The sequence below is a fragment of the Magnusiomyces paraingens genome (genome assembly GCF_902498895.1).
Source record: "Magnusiomyces paraingens strain CBS 517.90 genome assembly, contig: contig3, whole genome shotgun sequence".
NCBI classification, from domain to species: domain Eukaryota; kingdom Fungi; phylum Ascomycota; class Dipodascomycetes; order Dipodascales; family Dipodascaceae; genus Magnusiomyces; species Magnusiomyces paraingens.
Window position 1 is genome coordinate 3789256 of NW_022474069.1, and position 14796 is coordinate 3804051.

The 14796-nt window shown below is 38.2% G+C and overlaps 3 protein-coding genes across 3 annotated transcripts; 1 reads left to right on the top strand and 2 right to left on the bottom strand.

The window, feature by feature from the left end:
• Window positions 1–435: 435 nt before the first annotated feature.
• SAPINGB_P004469 (uncharacterized protein) lies at window positions 436–5238 on the top strand (the record flags this gene model as incomplete). Its single annotated transcript, XM_031999184.1, has 2 exons — window positions 436–660; window positions 709–5238. The coding sequence occupies 2 exons, from the start codon at window positions 436–438 to the stop codon at window positions 5236–5238; spliced, it is 4755 nt and encodes a 1584-aa protein (XP_031855075.1).
• A 297-nt stretch (window positions 5239–5535) lies between these two features.
• SAPINGB_P004470 (uncharacterized protein) lies at window positions 5536–7209 on the bottom strand (the record flags this gene model as incomplete). Its single annotated transcript, XM_031999185.1, has 1 exon — window positions 5536–7209. The coding sequence occupies one exon, from the start codon at window positions 7207–7209 to the stop codon at window positions 5536–5538; it is 1674 nt and encodes a 557-aa protein (XP_031855076.1).
• Window positions 7210–11237: 4028 nt separating this feature from the next.
• On the bottom strand, window positions 11238–13973 carry SAPINGB_P004471 (uncharacterized protein; the record flags this gene model as incomplete). Its single annotated transcript, XM_031999186.1, has 1 exon — window positions 11238–13973. One exon carries the CDS (start codon window positions 13971–13973, stop codon window positions 11238–11240), a length of 2736 nt encoding a protein of 911 aa, XP_031855077.1.
• Window positions 13974–14796: the final 823 nt, after the last annotated feature.

Below are 14796 nucleotides of genomic sequence, written 5' to 3' on the forward strand. Positions count from 1 at the left end.
CTAATAATTTGTCAATATCTACAACTCTGATTTACAAACGTCAGTTTGTAACAATGTAAAGTTGTGGCAATTAAACACCCAAGAAAGATATACAGATACAGAACTTTGAAATCCGTAGAAATTTGTTTAAAGACTTAAAAAATAGTTGAGTTCTTAATTTTTTTTTTTTTTTTTTTTTTGATCTTTTAAAAATTTACTACTTATAATTTTCTTTTTTCCTAAGGGGCGTTTTGAATAATTGTTTTATTGACCAAGAAAGTTTTTGAGCACGTTACTGTGCCCTAGCAAGTAAAAGTTAGCACGCTGTCATTATCGACAAGCCCTTAATAAACGTTTACCCACCCGCACACTATTTAGCATTTATCACTACAACCAACAAACGCCAGCACACAACTACCCTTTTTTTTTTTTATATTGAAATCCACGCACATACATATGGACAACTACAACAATAAGACGTCGCAGTTGTCGCCAATTTCTGTGGACTCTATTTTCCTTGTAACAAATGAATGTATTTACATTACGTCTGCCATGCGCAAAAACGCCCGCTGGGCACAGTCCAGCATGGCGGCGATTCTGGGTGTAGCATCTATTGCCGACAATGCAGAAAGCGATATTGCCTCGCGCTGGGGTCTAAGAGGCAAATCATCTTCTAGCGGTGTAAGTTTATTGAAAGATAAACTGAAAAAAAACTAACTGTTGAAATAGGATAATCCGCTTGTGGCTGGGTTCGCAAGACTCCGCGCAGATTTGACACAGATTACAGATATCAGAGAATTACCTGCAGACGTTATTTTTGCACCATTTCTTGAAGTAATTAGTTCACAGGCTACAACGGGTCCTATCACCTTTGTTGCTCTTTCGTCAATTAACAAATTTCTCGACTACAGAGTAATTTCTCCTGAATCACAAAACTTCCAGCTGGTCATTTCTCAGCTTGTTTTCTCTATCACACACTGTCGATTTGAAGCCACAGATCAGTCTGAAGATGACACAGTGCTTCTTAAGATTCTTAATATAATGGAGCTTCTTGTTTGCGGGTTTGGTAATGACTATCTAAGCGACGAAAGCCTGTGTGACATTATCGAGACGTGTTTGAGCATGGCGTGCCAAATAAAGCGTGGCGACTTGCTTCGACGATCGGCAGAAATGACCATGATTAAGCTTACAGAGTCAATCTTTGCACGTTTAGCTGAGCTTGATTCGGAAGACGACCTCGATTTGCTTTCTGCAGATAATCTGCAAGATCACCTTGCCAACCCACCTCCTCAAGTCATCAAACCTACTGAAGAATCACCTGAAACTGAGACAGTGGCAACTAACACTAATAATAACCCACAAGATATCCCTGTCGAAATTACCTCCGTTAATGACACTATCCATACTTCAGAAGATCCCGTGGATCTTGATACTCTCGAAATCCCAACGGCAGCTGCACCTGTCGCTTCAACCAATGGCCAAAAGACATTTCAAAAATACGGTATTGCTTCAATCCGCGAGTACCTTCGCGTTTTAATATCTATCATCGATTCGGCCAATTCTCATCAGTACACAGATTCAACCCGCATTATGGTGTTACATTTGATCAATGTCGCTTTTGAAGTGGCTGGATCACAAATGGCCCGCTTCCCCTCCCTACTCGACCTCACTACAACAACTCTTTTGAAGCACCTTTTACAATTTACACGTTCCGAAAACCCTCATCTTTTGCAAAAATCTCTTCGTGTATCGAGCACAATTTTCCACACTTCTCGCCAAAACTTGAAGCTTCAGCAAGAAATGTTTTTAACATACATGCTGACATGCTTGAGCCCGATTGCTGAAATTCCCAAGGAAGAGGGTGTGGACGATATTTTTTATAATGGTGTGCCCAGCATTCCGCGCACTGTGATTAATGCATCCCCTCATCCTTCCAAAGTGTCGACACCAGTGGGTGGCAAGTCTGCAACAGCTGCATCATCTGCTTCTGATGGAACTCTGCTGCCTTCTTTCATTAATATGCGAAGTCCAGATGCACGTGAAATGATGGTGGAAGCTTTAACAGGTCTTACCCGCATTCCAAACTACTTTGTTGACTTGTTTGTCAACTATGACTGTGACGTGGATCGTGCTGACTTGTGCGAAGATCTCATTGGATTTCTGTGTAGAAACGCTTACCCTGATTCTGCTACATGGTCTACATCGAGCGTACCGCCTTTGTGCTTGGATGCTCTATTGGCTTTCCTTTCATCTTTAGCTTACCGACTTGACAATAACGATTACTCTGAAAACGATAAGAAGGTATCATCATCTTCTTTACAAAATAAGCAACGCAAGCGAATTGTCATTGAGGTCACAGATCTCTTTAATACCAAGCCTAAGAAGGGTGTTCCTGCCATGGTGGAAAGAGGCCTTATTGAGGATGATAAGCCCGCTACAGTTCTCAAGTTTTTGCAAGGCTCTGGCCGCATTAATAAAAAGGTTCTGGGTGAGTTTTTAGCTGCTCCACAGAATCCAGAGTACTTGGATCTTTTCATAAAAAGCTTTAACTTTGAAAACAAGTCACTGGATGAGGCCATGCGCGACCTTTGCACGGAAATTCGTCTTCCTGGTGAGTCTCAGCAGATTGAGCGTATTATGGAAAAGTTTGCTGAGCGATATTGCGAGTTCAAGTCCAATACTGAGTTTGTCGCCGATAAGGATGCAGCCTTCATTCTCAGTTATGCAGTCATTATGCTTAACACAGACTTGCACAATCCACAAGTCAAGAGCCACATGACCAATGAAGAGTTTAGCCGTAATTTGCGTAAGATGAACGCTGGCGAGGATTTCTCTCCTGAGTATCTTGCTTCTGTTTATTCCGCAATTAAGGACAAGGAGATTGTCATGCCTGAAGAACATGATGACGATGAGTCGTTTGACCACATGTGGCGCGAACTTCTGATTAAGGCTCCACAAGCTGGGACTGCAATCCACCTTGCAAGTGGTGTTTTTGATAAGGAAATTTTTGAGGCCTCATGGCAACCAATTGTCTCAACCTTGTCTTATATCTTTGCCACAGCTACCGAAGATACCGTTTTTTCAAGAGTCATTAAAGGATTTGATGACATTGCTCAGATTTCCAACCGATACCAGATTGCTGGCGTGACTGATCAAATCATTTATTCACTGGGGAAGATTTCGACTCTTACCTATGGAAACTTGTCAGTTCCATTGTCTACGATTGAAATGACCACCGATGCGAATGAAAAGATTGTTGTCAGCGAGCTTTCTGTTCAATTTGGTGAGGATTTCAAAGCCCAGTTAGCATCTATTATTCTTTTCCGCATTGCTAAAAGTAACAGCTCTTTTATTTCCGAAAGCTGGTCACAAATTCTTGTTCTCATTACCAATCTTTACCTACATTCTCTTTTTTCTGCGCTTTCTCAAAACTTGCAATATGGAATCCCACCTCTTCCTTTTGTCAAACCAGTTCATGTATTACAAAAGGGCAAGTCTTCAAAAGACGCTGGCTTGTTTTCTACTTTGTCATCTTATCTTACTGGCTACAATGACTCTGTTCCTGAGCCTACTGATGAAGAGGTTGAATCTACACTTTCTACTGTTGATTCAATAAGATCTTTTGAACTGCCTGAATTTCTCGACAAAGCACTTAATACATCTTGGAAACATATTGTCAACAGCGGCCTCGGAGTTATACCTAGTCTTGAAACACTGTCCCCCCCTAACCGCCAAAAGTTTTATCCTTCAATTTTATTTTTACTCGACATTGTGACTCTTGCCGCCATCCATTCCAAAGATTATGTTATTCAGAAACAGGTTTTTGAAGTTTTTAAGCAGTATATTTCTGAATGGGAAGTTTCAGATAACAGCTTCCTGACACGATGTATTATTTACTACTTTGTGCTATTGCGTAATTCTTCCATCGTTATGGAGGATGATCTATTTGAAGCATTGACCATTGTTTCTGAGATTAAAGAGGTTGTTTTAAGAAAATGTGTGGGTCAACTTGTTAATCCACTTATTTCACTTGCAGACGAAGGTTCTTGGACCTCTCCACTGGTTCTGAAGAAATCTACCGCCTATTGGCAGCTTTTCAAACTTGCTGCTAGCAGCCGTGACTGTACGCAAAAAGTGTTTAGCTTTGTTGAAAAGCTTGCTGTTGCTTCTAAACCAGGCCACGAAGGCTCCATATGTGAGGATAATGTGAGTGGAATTCTTGAAGTGTTTGGCGAGATTGTGAGCGTGGGAGCTTGTGGTGCGCAGTTGGAGCAGAACAAGGCTGCAATTGCTTATGAATTCAAAAAACAATTTGATCAGCAAACTGCTATTAAGAAAGCCAAGGAGGTGATCGCCAACATGGAAGTAGACGTACGACGATCTGTGCATGCGCTAGACATAATTGCATCACTGGAGCCTTGCATTGAGAAACTTGCCGATAAAGCTGAAGAAGAGGAAAGTGGGAAACAGTCTGCCTGGACCAAAGTGTGGTTACCATACGTGCGGACATTGTCACAACAGTGTATTAACCCATCCCGCAAGATCAGACACCAAGCGTTTGCATATTTCCAAAAGACCTGTTTATCACCATTTTTGCAAACGCGTGCAGACTTTGATTGGATTATATTGTTTGACGAAGAGCTGTTCCCATTGTTTGATGCCTTGCTAAATGCCGAGGTATATGAGACTGACCCCAAGGGCATGAGCCATACACGACTTCAGGCCGCAGCACTTTTGTGCAAAGTGTTTTTGCAATATGTGGCCGGAAACTTTGAATCACAGCGAGCTGCTTTGGCTGGCGAGGGCGTGGCAATGGAAGAATTGCGGCGTGCTCGCAATGCAGAGCTTTTCAAATACTGGATGCGAGTTTTAGATACGATCGATAGATTGATGAATAGTGCTGGAAAGCAATCGCAATTACAAGCCGCCAACCGATCACACCGGGATACTCCTCCTCATGGTCACCGCACTAGTAACAGTAATACGAACAATACTGCAAACGAGACTCTTGAAGCCCTTAATGAAAGTGTGGTGGAGTCTGTGAAAAATCTTTTGCTAGTTATCAAGGCCAGTGAGTTGCCGCAAGATGAAGAGTTTTGGGAAGAGACCTGGAAGCGAGTTGAAGCCATTTGGCCTGGGCTCCGTGCTGATCTTCGGGCACGTACCGGTGTGTCTAAAGAACAAAAATCCGAAGAAGAAAAAGCGGACGAAGAGCCTCAAATTGAAGCAAGTGAAAAATCTTCAGAACAAGTTTTATAGAGTAGTTAACGCAAGTATAGCAGCGATTTTTTTTTTTTTTAAACATGGGGTTTTTTTTATGAGTTTTCTTTTATTTTAATTTTTATATAATACCTCGTGTGGGGGAAAAGAAGACTTTTTCTGCAATAATGAATGGCGATGGTGAGTTTTTATGGTTAAAGTCGGGTTTAAAGTTAAAAAAAAAAAAAAAATTAATAAATAAAAATAAGCCAGGTCAGGAGTAAGGTACTCTTTTATTTTTTATTTATAGTATACGTCAAAAAAAAAAAAACTACAAAATCTACCAAAATTTACCCTCTAATAGTCAACGGGATCCAAGATTGTGCCACTTTGGATAGAACCCCAGCCAATAAGACGCCAGTGCTTGGCGATTCTTCGTGAAAGCGCAATCTTCTCACCAATCTCAGTGCATGCAGGAGTGGTAAGCGCCAGCTTAGCCATATCAGCTTGGATACCGACGACCTTAGCACCGGCGGTTGTGGAACCGATATTAACCATGAGAACTTCACCCTTGGTAAGCTTCTCAACCTTGGCGCTCTTCTTGTTCTCGGTCTTGACACCAAGCAGACGACGCAGCAAGAAGAAGTTAACTTCAAGCTCAATGTAGATATTTGGAAGATGGCCCTTGTGGCCAAGAACCTGACCGACAAGTCTGTCAGCACGGCACAGAGTAGGATCAACCTTGGTACCAACACCAATAAGACCACCAGGGACGGCAAATTTAAGGTCATTGTTCTCAGCAAAGAGAGTGGCAATTTTAGAGCGAATGGGTCTGCAGATGATTTGGTTGTTGCTGCCACGCTCGACGATACCTGGTCGGATCTCAATTTCATCATTGATGCGCAGAACACCAGAAAGAATGGAACCACCAGCGACACCACCCTTGAGCTCGTCAATATCAGCACCTGGCTTGTTGACGTCAAAGGAACGAATGACAATAAGCTTGGGCTTAACAGTAAGATCGCGCAGAGGAACAGGAATCTTATTGACAATGAACTCATTGACTGCATCGATGTTGTACTTAAGCTGAGCGGAAATGGGAACGATGGGGGCACCATCGGCGGAGGTACCCTTAATAAACTTGAGAATAGACTTGTAGTGCTCGAGTGCAGCATCCTCTTTGATCAAATCGACCTTGTTTTGCAGAATGATGATGTGTTTGAGCTTCATAATTTCAATGGCAGCCAAGTGTTCTGAAGTCTGGGGCTGAGGGCAGGTTTCGTTACCGGCAATAAGCAGCAGGGCAGCATCCATGACTGCAGCACCTGACAACATGGTACTCATCAGAATATCGTGACCAGGACAGTCAACAAACGAAACATGGCGCAGAAGCTGGTATCGGCCTTCACAGCCGGGAGCCTCACACTTTGGTGAGATTTCCTTGTCTGATCTGAAAGAGCGGTAGCATGCAGGTCTGGGGCACTCTGGGTTAGAGCAGCGGTAGATTTTAGCATTGGCGTAACCAAGACGAATAGTAATATTACGCTCCAACTCGTTCTTGAAGCGGACAGTTTGAACACCTGAAATAGCCTTAACAACAGTTGATTTACCGTGTGCGACGTGGCCAATGGTACCAATGTTGATGGTAGCCTGGCGGCCAATGATTTCGGGAGACAAGGGAGTAAGCTTGTCAAAGTCTGGGTTTTCGGGTTGAGGAGGAAGACCACCGCCTTCCTCAAACTCGCGCTGGTGGCGTTCCTCGGGCGTCAGACCGTCAGCATCCTTGTCATCAGCTCCCTGAAAGCTAACAGATTTTTTTGTGGGAGCAGTTTCTCCAGAAGGTATCGACTCAGTGGCGACCTCATCGGCAGCTTCAGAGGTTATTGGGGCCTTTTCATTGGAAGCGGCGGCGTCTTCTTCTTCGTATTCTTCACCCTCAGAGTATTCAAACTCATCGGCAGGCTTACCGGCAGAACCATAATCGTAGTTGCCGATAACGATATCAGGGGTTTGTTCCTGGAGTTCGGACATGTTGTGTCTGTATTGGTGGTTGGGTTATATGTTTAAAAGGGAAGGGACAGAGGAGAGTGAAAAATTTTAGATGGGAAAATTTTGTGGTGGTGCCCCCGATGGAGATGGTACTGGTGGTGGTGAGTTTTTTTGGTAGAGGGTATCAATTGAGTCATTGAAAGTTACCCGGAAATTTAGTTTCATGGATAAAGTTAAAACTATGCATCACATGATATAATTACCCTGCTTCGCCACATTTTTTACAGTTATCTGAATCTTGTAAAAAAAAAAAAACGTTAACATTTTGTGTGAATTTTTTTTTTACTTCATTATTATATTAACTAATTGCTATTATTCAATTGGGCTCTTCTAGTCTATTGTATATCAATTTAGATAATTTCTATTATGTCTGTTTTGAATTTTTTTAATATCTACTACAATAACTTGTTTTTATAATTCATGAGTTTTCCCTAGCACTGGCATGCACCACTATGCTGTAAATCGATATTTTTTTTTTTTTTTTCAGATCAATTAAAGTATATCAAATCAATTATAAAATACTCTACAGTGTTATCAATATGTTTTTTTTGCAAGAGTTATTTCGTTCTAGATTTAATTATAAAATACCAATTTATTTAATATATTTATTAAAGGCGACTGAAGAATAGCTTTCGAGTCAAAATACCCCCAATATATTTTAAAATTATCATGATAATTCTTAAATAAGTTCTACTTTCTGTATTTTACGGTACTTGCATGGAAATTTGTGATGCTTATCTTTAATTGGTTTTGAATTTAAACTGAATAATATGATAAAATAAACTTGTTAAATTATTTTTTGGTTCACAATTTCTTGAAGTCTTTGAAGAAATGGGTGAATTCGCTATAGCAACTTTTAAAAGGATATCTGTTGCTTATGATACCTTCCATTTTATATGGCTTGAAGCCTATTTATGCTTTTGATACCCTAAATGAGTCCTTGATACAAAGAGGTTTGTGTTTGGATATAAGATGGCCAAATATCAATATTTCAAAAACATTCATGATTGCATGAGGTTTACAAAGATGGTTATCATACTGAGCATACTAAAATGATAAAATTAAAAAGGAAACCGGGTAGGAGAGTTTGCAAAATGGAGCTTGATTAGGAGTTTGATGATTTGCTGATGTCAGTGGTAATTTTATTGGTGCTCGTTTTTTTTTTTTTTTTTGATTTATTTGAAAATGATATCTGGGACTTATTGATGAAGAAGAATTAGAATAGATTTTTTAATTGATCTCTGAGTGTTACATTTTCCAATGATTTATTACCATTATTGATATTGATGATCTGGAATGGTGCTACCAGCTAAAACTTTTCCTATTAACCAACAATAGTTTATAACCACAGTGAATTAATTATTCTAAAAAAATTGAGAAACTGTTAAATACAAATATTAACTACAGCTTTAAAAATATTCTATTAAATCTAAACAATACTTGGTTAGTTTTATTACATGATGTAGTATTACAATCAATACAGTATGTATCATTCATTGTCTCATAAATCAACTGGTAAAGTTCAAGGTATTGATGAAAATAAAAGTTTTATATAAAAACTTTAACAAGTATTATGATTATGTGATTTCAAACTTAACATGAGAGATAATGTCTTATGAAAGCTATAAAAAAAACGAAAAAAACTTGAATACCACGTTTGTAAAAACAACTTTTCAATTGCTTTAAACTTTATAAACAAATTAATTGTAGACTCAAATGTATCAATTTTATATTGAAACCAAATTCGTTAATTAATCTTTAATATTTAAAAGTTGTTTTTTAACTGTTTTATAAGAGTTAGAAAGCTTTACTTTGAGGTTATACAAGGTTTTTTTAGTACACTTATTTGTTAAGCTTAATCGTCATTAAAGAAATTTGTAATAGCAAAATTTAAAGATTGATATGTAAAAATTTACTTGTATTTATTAAATAAATTTAACATTCTACTATATAAATCAATTTCTTGGGCTTATTTTTTTCTGCTAATTAATGTTATTATGTACTGCTTTCAATCTATGAAACAAATTTAGTCAGACCATAAATTACATAGCTAGGGATATTACAGCACTGGTACAAAAACCTGAAAGAATAAAACATTGAATAACTTGGGTTACAAGCATTTCTATGGAATTCTGTTTTTACAGATTGATTTAGTTTCCAATTTGGAATCGATTGATACCACTTTGAAGCCAATCTGAGAGAAAAAGTGTTTTCCAATTCTTGAAAAAAATGATTTGTTAGCAAAAGCATAGTTTACGCAAGGGTTAGGGTTTATAAAAGTTGCATTTGAAAAGTTGGAATTTTAAATAATAAATAAGATAGAATTGTAGATCTTATTAAAAGGAATTGTTTGGTAATGTCATTGTTAAATTATAGTTTATGTGAAATGAGATATCGCGATTTTTGGTAACTGGATTTGTGAAGTTTCAAACATGTTTTGAAATTTTCAAAATGTTAAATTACTCTCACCACAAACATGTTACTAGATATTAAACTATACTAATGGAATCCGCTTAACAAGAGCTTCAATTCTATCTCATTTATTATTTAAAATTCCAACTTTTCAAATGCAACTTTTAGAAACCCTAACCCTTGCGTAAACTATGCTTTTGCTAACAAATCATTTTTTTCAAGAATTGGAAAACACTTTTTCTCTCAGATTGGCTTCAAAGTGGTATCAATTGATTCCAAATTGGAAACTAAATCAATCTGTGAAAACAGAATTCCATAGAAATGCTTGTAACCCAAGTTATTCAATGTTTTCTGCTTTCATTATTTCGTACTCATGATGTAATATTCACACTGTGTAATTTGTGGTCTTAATTATAGTCATGTGATCTAAGGGTATTTCAATCAGAGTTGTTGGTTATTCAAAACTTGTGGTAATTAGAAGACTTCAAAATCAGCTCGTTCATATATATAAATCAAATCGTTGAAATCAATTAATAAGATAATATAACTGTTTGATAATCTATGTATATTATTCAAATAAGTTGTGCTTTTTTTTTTTTTTTTTCAAATTTATAGGTAATTGACTTCTAATGTATAAAAGCATGTATGTCAATTCAAAATAGCACCGAGTTTACAATCATGCAAAATCAGAATTGAAAGGCTCATAATTGATTGACTATAAAAAGATATTAATTAATTTCAATGTAATTAGGTATGATAAAAATAAAGAAGTATTTCAGGGCCTAACTCTCAAGTCATTACAAACACAATATTTCATCTCCATAACCGATAGTGTCAAAACTTTTAACCATAGAAACAATAACTTTCCTGTTTTTTTTATAAGTCAAAAAAAAAAAAAAAATAAATATTAATATGATGATTAAGTTGTGGAATTGGGACCAACTAAATTTTTTTCAAATTGACATATGAAAACCCGTCGTTAAGATTATTTCATTGTACATTTGTCAAAGAAAATGATAACCATGGCAAAAAAAAAAAAGAAAATAAACGAAAATTGAATTGGTTATGGTGATGGTAGTGGTGATAAGTGTGAAATCTTGTTTTGTCTCGTCTTTGCTTAGGTTAGCTTAGGTTAGCTTAGGTTAGCATAGCATATTAGCTTAACTTATTAGCTTAACTTATTAGCTTGATTGAAAAACTAACAAGTTATGTGCAAATATTTAACCGTTATCTTTCAAAACTTGAATTTATTATATTATCTTCAGTGTTTATTAAAGAAGAAGGAGAGAAAAAAAAAAAAAAAAAAAAAAAGAGTTTAAAAGTCTATTTTCAACTTAAACAAATTCCATTTCTGCAACTAATTTTTTTTTTTTCATCGTTGTTAACAAAAGAAATCAAGCATTAAGTATTTGAGACATATATATATATATATAAAGATAATAAAAAAACAGTATAAAATGTACATGCAAAATGAAAAAAAAAAAGAGAAAGAAAGAAAAAAAAAAAAAAAGAAGTCCATCTTTCAGTTAATCAACGTCAATTAACCCGAGATTTCCTTTTTTTTTTATTATTTTTTCCTTTTTTCCCCCCTCTAAAACTCAATTAAAGTGCAAGAGTCCGACCCGCGGAATGAGCTCACAAAATGCACTATCATCATCTTCATCGTTAGTTTCTGGGCACAGGCCCTCCTCCACATCATGGAAAAAGTCATCACAAGCGTCATCTTCTTCCTCTTCTTCTTCTTCGTCATCTTCGGTATAAGCATTGATATTGGTTGTGCTACCATCACGGTAAGTTGGGAAAGCAAATGATGCAGATGATGCCTGTAGCAATTGTTGTTGTTGTTGTTGTTGTTGCTGCTGTTGCTGTTGTTGAGCACGTGCGCTTTCCTCGCTAGTCACTTCCTGGTCCCCCTCATCATTTTCTCCATCTGGTTTGAGCAATTTATGCTGTGACGTGTTGTAAGATCCACAGTTGGCACACTTAAGTCCTAGGAAATGGAACGGTACGTTGGATTTTGCCTGACAGTCATTGCATACAATGATGGAGCGCCAGGTCGAGTAAGGTTCTGGCATTGGCTGGTTTTCAATTTCATTGTCAAGAATGCGGAACTGAGCAGCCATATTAACCACAGAGCGTGAGCATGTGGGACACTTGTAGGACGTTTTCGTATGTTGCTGGTAACACTTTTGATGGATGGAGTGTCCGCATAGCATAAAAACTACTGTTTCTGTAGAGGTAAACATATACTCGCCACAGATGGGACATCCACATTCAGTAGAATGCTCAATGCACCGGTGCTGGTCCTGGAGCGTAATGGACATACATACGTTACACGTTTTGCAATGGAAAAAGTCCTTGCCCAGGCCTTCACCAATGCGACACAGCCCACAGTCATCACAGTGGTAAATGGCCTTACCGCATTCGTCGTCCCATAGTTTACATTTCAAGCAAAAGTAGCGTGCCATGGTTTCCCCGCAATGAGCACAATCCTGGGCCGCCTGCTGAGCTACCCCGCAGTGCATGCATAGCATGTGCCGCGTCTCGGGCCGCACAAGAGTATGGGAAGGTTCCGCAGCGTCGTGACAAAGTCGACATGTATACCATTTTTTACAAGTCGAACACTCGACCTTGCAACCACGTTGGTAATGTTCGCAGCCAAGAACATCATCGTCGGACCCAGGACAGTATGTGGGTGTACGGTCTGCATCGGTGACCATGAGAGTTGAGGAAGATTCTCCTTCTCCTTCTTCTTCTTCGTCGTCGTCATCGTCGTCTACTTCTTCATCGTCTTCCTCTTCGTAATCATCATCATCATCATCATCATCTGAGGGCCTGTCAGGATGAGTAGCACGGTAATAGTTTGCTGTCATGAGTTTCTGGATACGACGGTCGCGCTCTTTATCAGGAAGTTTGAGTTTTTGAATCTCACGGATTTGTTTACGTACTGCATTTTCATCAAACAGTTGAGCGACAGTGCAATGTTGAGTATGATGAACATGGCTATGAGAACGGTGGTGACGGTGGTGATGGTGGCCACGGCGAAGTTTGCGCGAGGCCCTTTTGGCTGTATTATTAGCTGTTGTTGTTTGTGTTGGAATGTTGCTAGTGTTGTCACATTTTTCACCTGCGTTGCTTCTAGTGTTAGGACTAGCATCGCGTGCCGCACCAAAAAAGGCATCCAAGCTACGTAGGAGTCTAGCTGTCACGGGGGCAGAAACAGGCGAGACAGGAGGACACACAGTAGGTTGGATAGCGCGCGTGATTCCAGAAGGCTCACCACCAACAGGAGTCTGGGCCATGTTTGAGTTTAATGCATTATTATTATTATTATTATTATTATTGTTGGTAGACATGACTTCCTCGAGACATATGCTGTGAACTGTTTTTAATGTGTTTACAGTGTCGCCAACAGAAGCTGTGCGCATGGCGTTCCATGACTCGTTGAAGTGTTTCATGTATCGTTGAAGAGCAGGCCATTTATCAGAGCATTCATCGTCAGCGAAATCGGCAGCGTCGTCCGAGTCTTCGTCTTCAGCATCAGCGTCATCGCTTTCTGGGTGTGAAGAAGAGGAGGAAGTTGATGATTCAGCATTTGGTACCAGGGAAGTACTAAGTGTTGTTGATGTGGCAGAATGATCAGGACGATCATGTTTTGAATGAGATGTTGAAGAGTGTTTAGAAAAAGTAGTTTCGCCATTAGTCATTGCCGATAGCCGACGGTACAAAGGCAAGAATTTGCCAATGTTTTCTAGGTCCGAGTCAGAGTCGGAGTCGTTGGAGCCGTCGGAGTCATCAGCCGAAGAGGAGGAGAAAGCGGCGGCACCTGCGTATTCTGTAGTGGTGCGGGATCCAGGGAAGACGACAGTTTTCAGAATACTGTTGAGCGTTGAGAACCGTTGGGATGCGGTGGCAGAAAAGGAGCCTGCGGAAGAGGGTTTCTGGGTAGCTGGAAGAGTAGTAGTAGTAGTAGTAGTAGTAGTAGTATCGAGATTAGACGAGGTTGGCGAGGAGGAAGAGGTGGTGGTGAGAAAATAGCCGAGAGGAGACGACGAGCAAGACGATGACGACGAAGATATGGATTTGGATAAGGATTTATGGAAGAGGTTATCATCACAAGAGCCATCATATTCAGAGGATGAGTAGTATTGATCATTGTCGTGGTCTTCTATTGAGTTGTTGTTGTTAGAGTTAGAGTTAGAATTTGTTTGTGAGTTGTTATCCGAAAGACCCCAACAGGACGGTCCATGTTGAGGGTGGTCGTCAGCATCTTTGATTTGGAAAAGATGCGAGAGCTGTGCTGGGATGCGCAACGCAGGCATATAAGGTGGCATTAGAAAAGCGAAAGTATTTTTTTTTTTTTTTAAAGTGATAAGGAAAAGTATTTAAATTAAATTAAAATATAAAAAAAAAAAAAAAAAAAAAAAAAGAGAATTCCAAGTGGGTTTTTATATATAAAAAAAAAATTAAAAGAATGTTTTTGTATTGTTGATAGAATTTGTTGGATGTATATATATTTGTGAAAAAAAAAAAAGCTTAGAAATAAAAAAAAAATAAAAATAAAAATAAAAATTTTTGAAGTTTTTTGTTGGATGTTTTTTTTTTTTTTTATTTTATTTTATTTTTTTTTTTACGCATATAGTTAGGCCGTGGGGGTGTTTGTATATATTTTTTGTATATATATTTACATAATTATGTGTGTGTGTGTGTGAGAGAGATGCGAAAAGGCCTAAAAAGGGAAGGAGTAGAAATAAAAAAAAAAAAAATAAAAATAAAAAATAAAATAAAAAATAAAAAAAAAATGACACCTCAGATTAAATCACGTGATAAAATAATCTAATCAAGATTAACTATAACAACTACAATAATTTAATTTAATTTAATTTAATTTAACAAATAGTAAATGGTTACATTAACATTAAACTCACTTCCCTCAAGATTGGTCTAATAATATGCGCAAATAAATCAACCTTCCTATCCCTTCACATACACCCCATACTTTCCCACCAAAAAAAAAAAAAAAATCAATTAAAAGACCCACCATAACCACCAACAACAACAACAACCAACAATAATATCCTTTTCCCAACAAACGCCAGCTCAGCAATCCATTTGAAATCCATTTGCAATCTATTTTGTATCTTTTTTTTTTTTTTT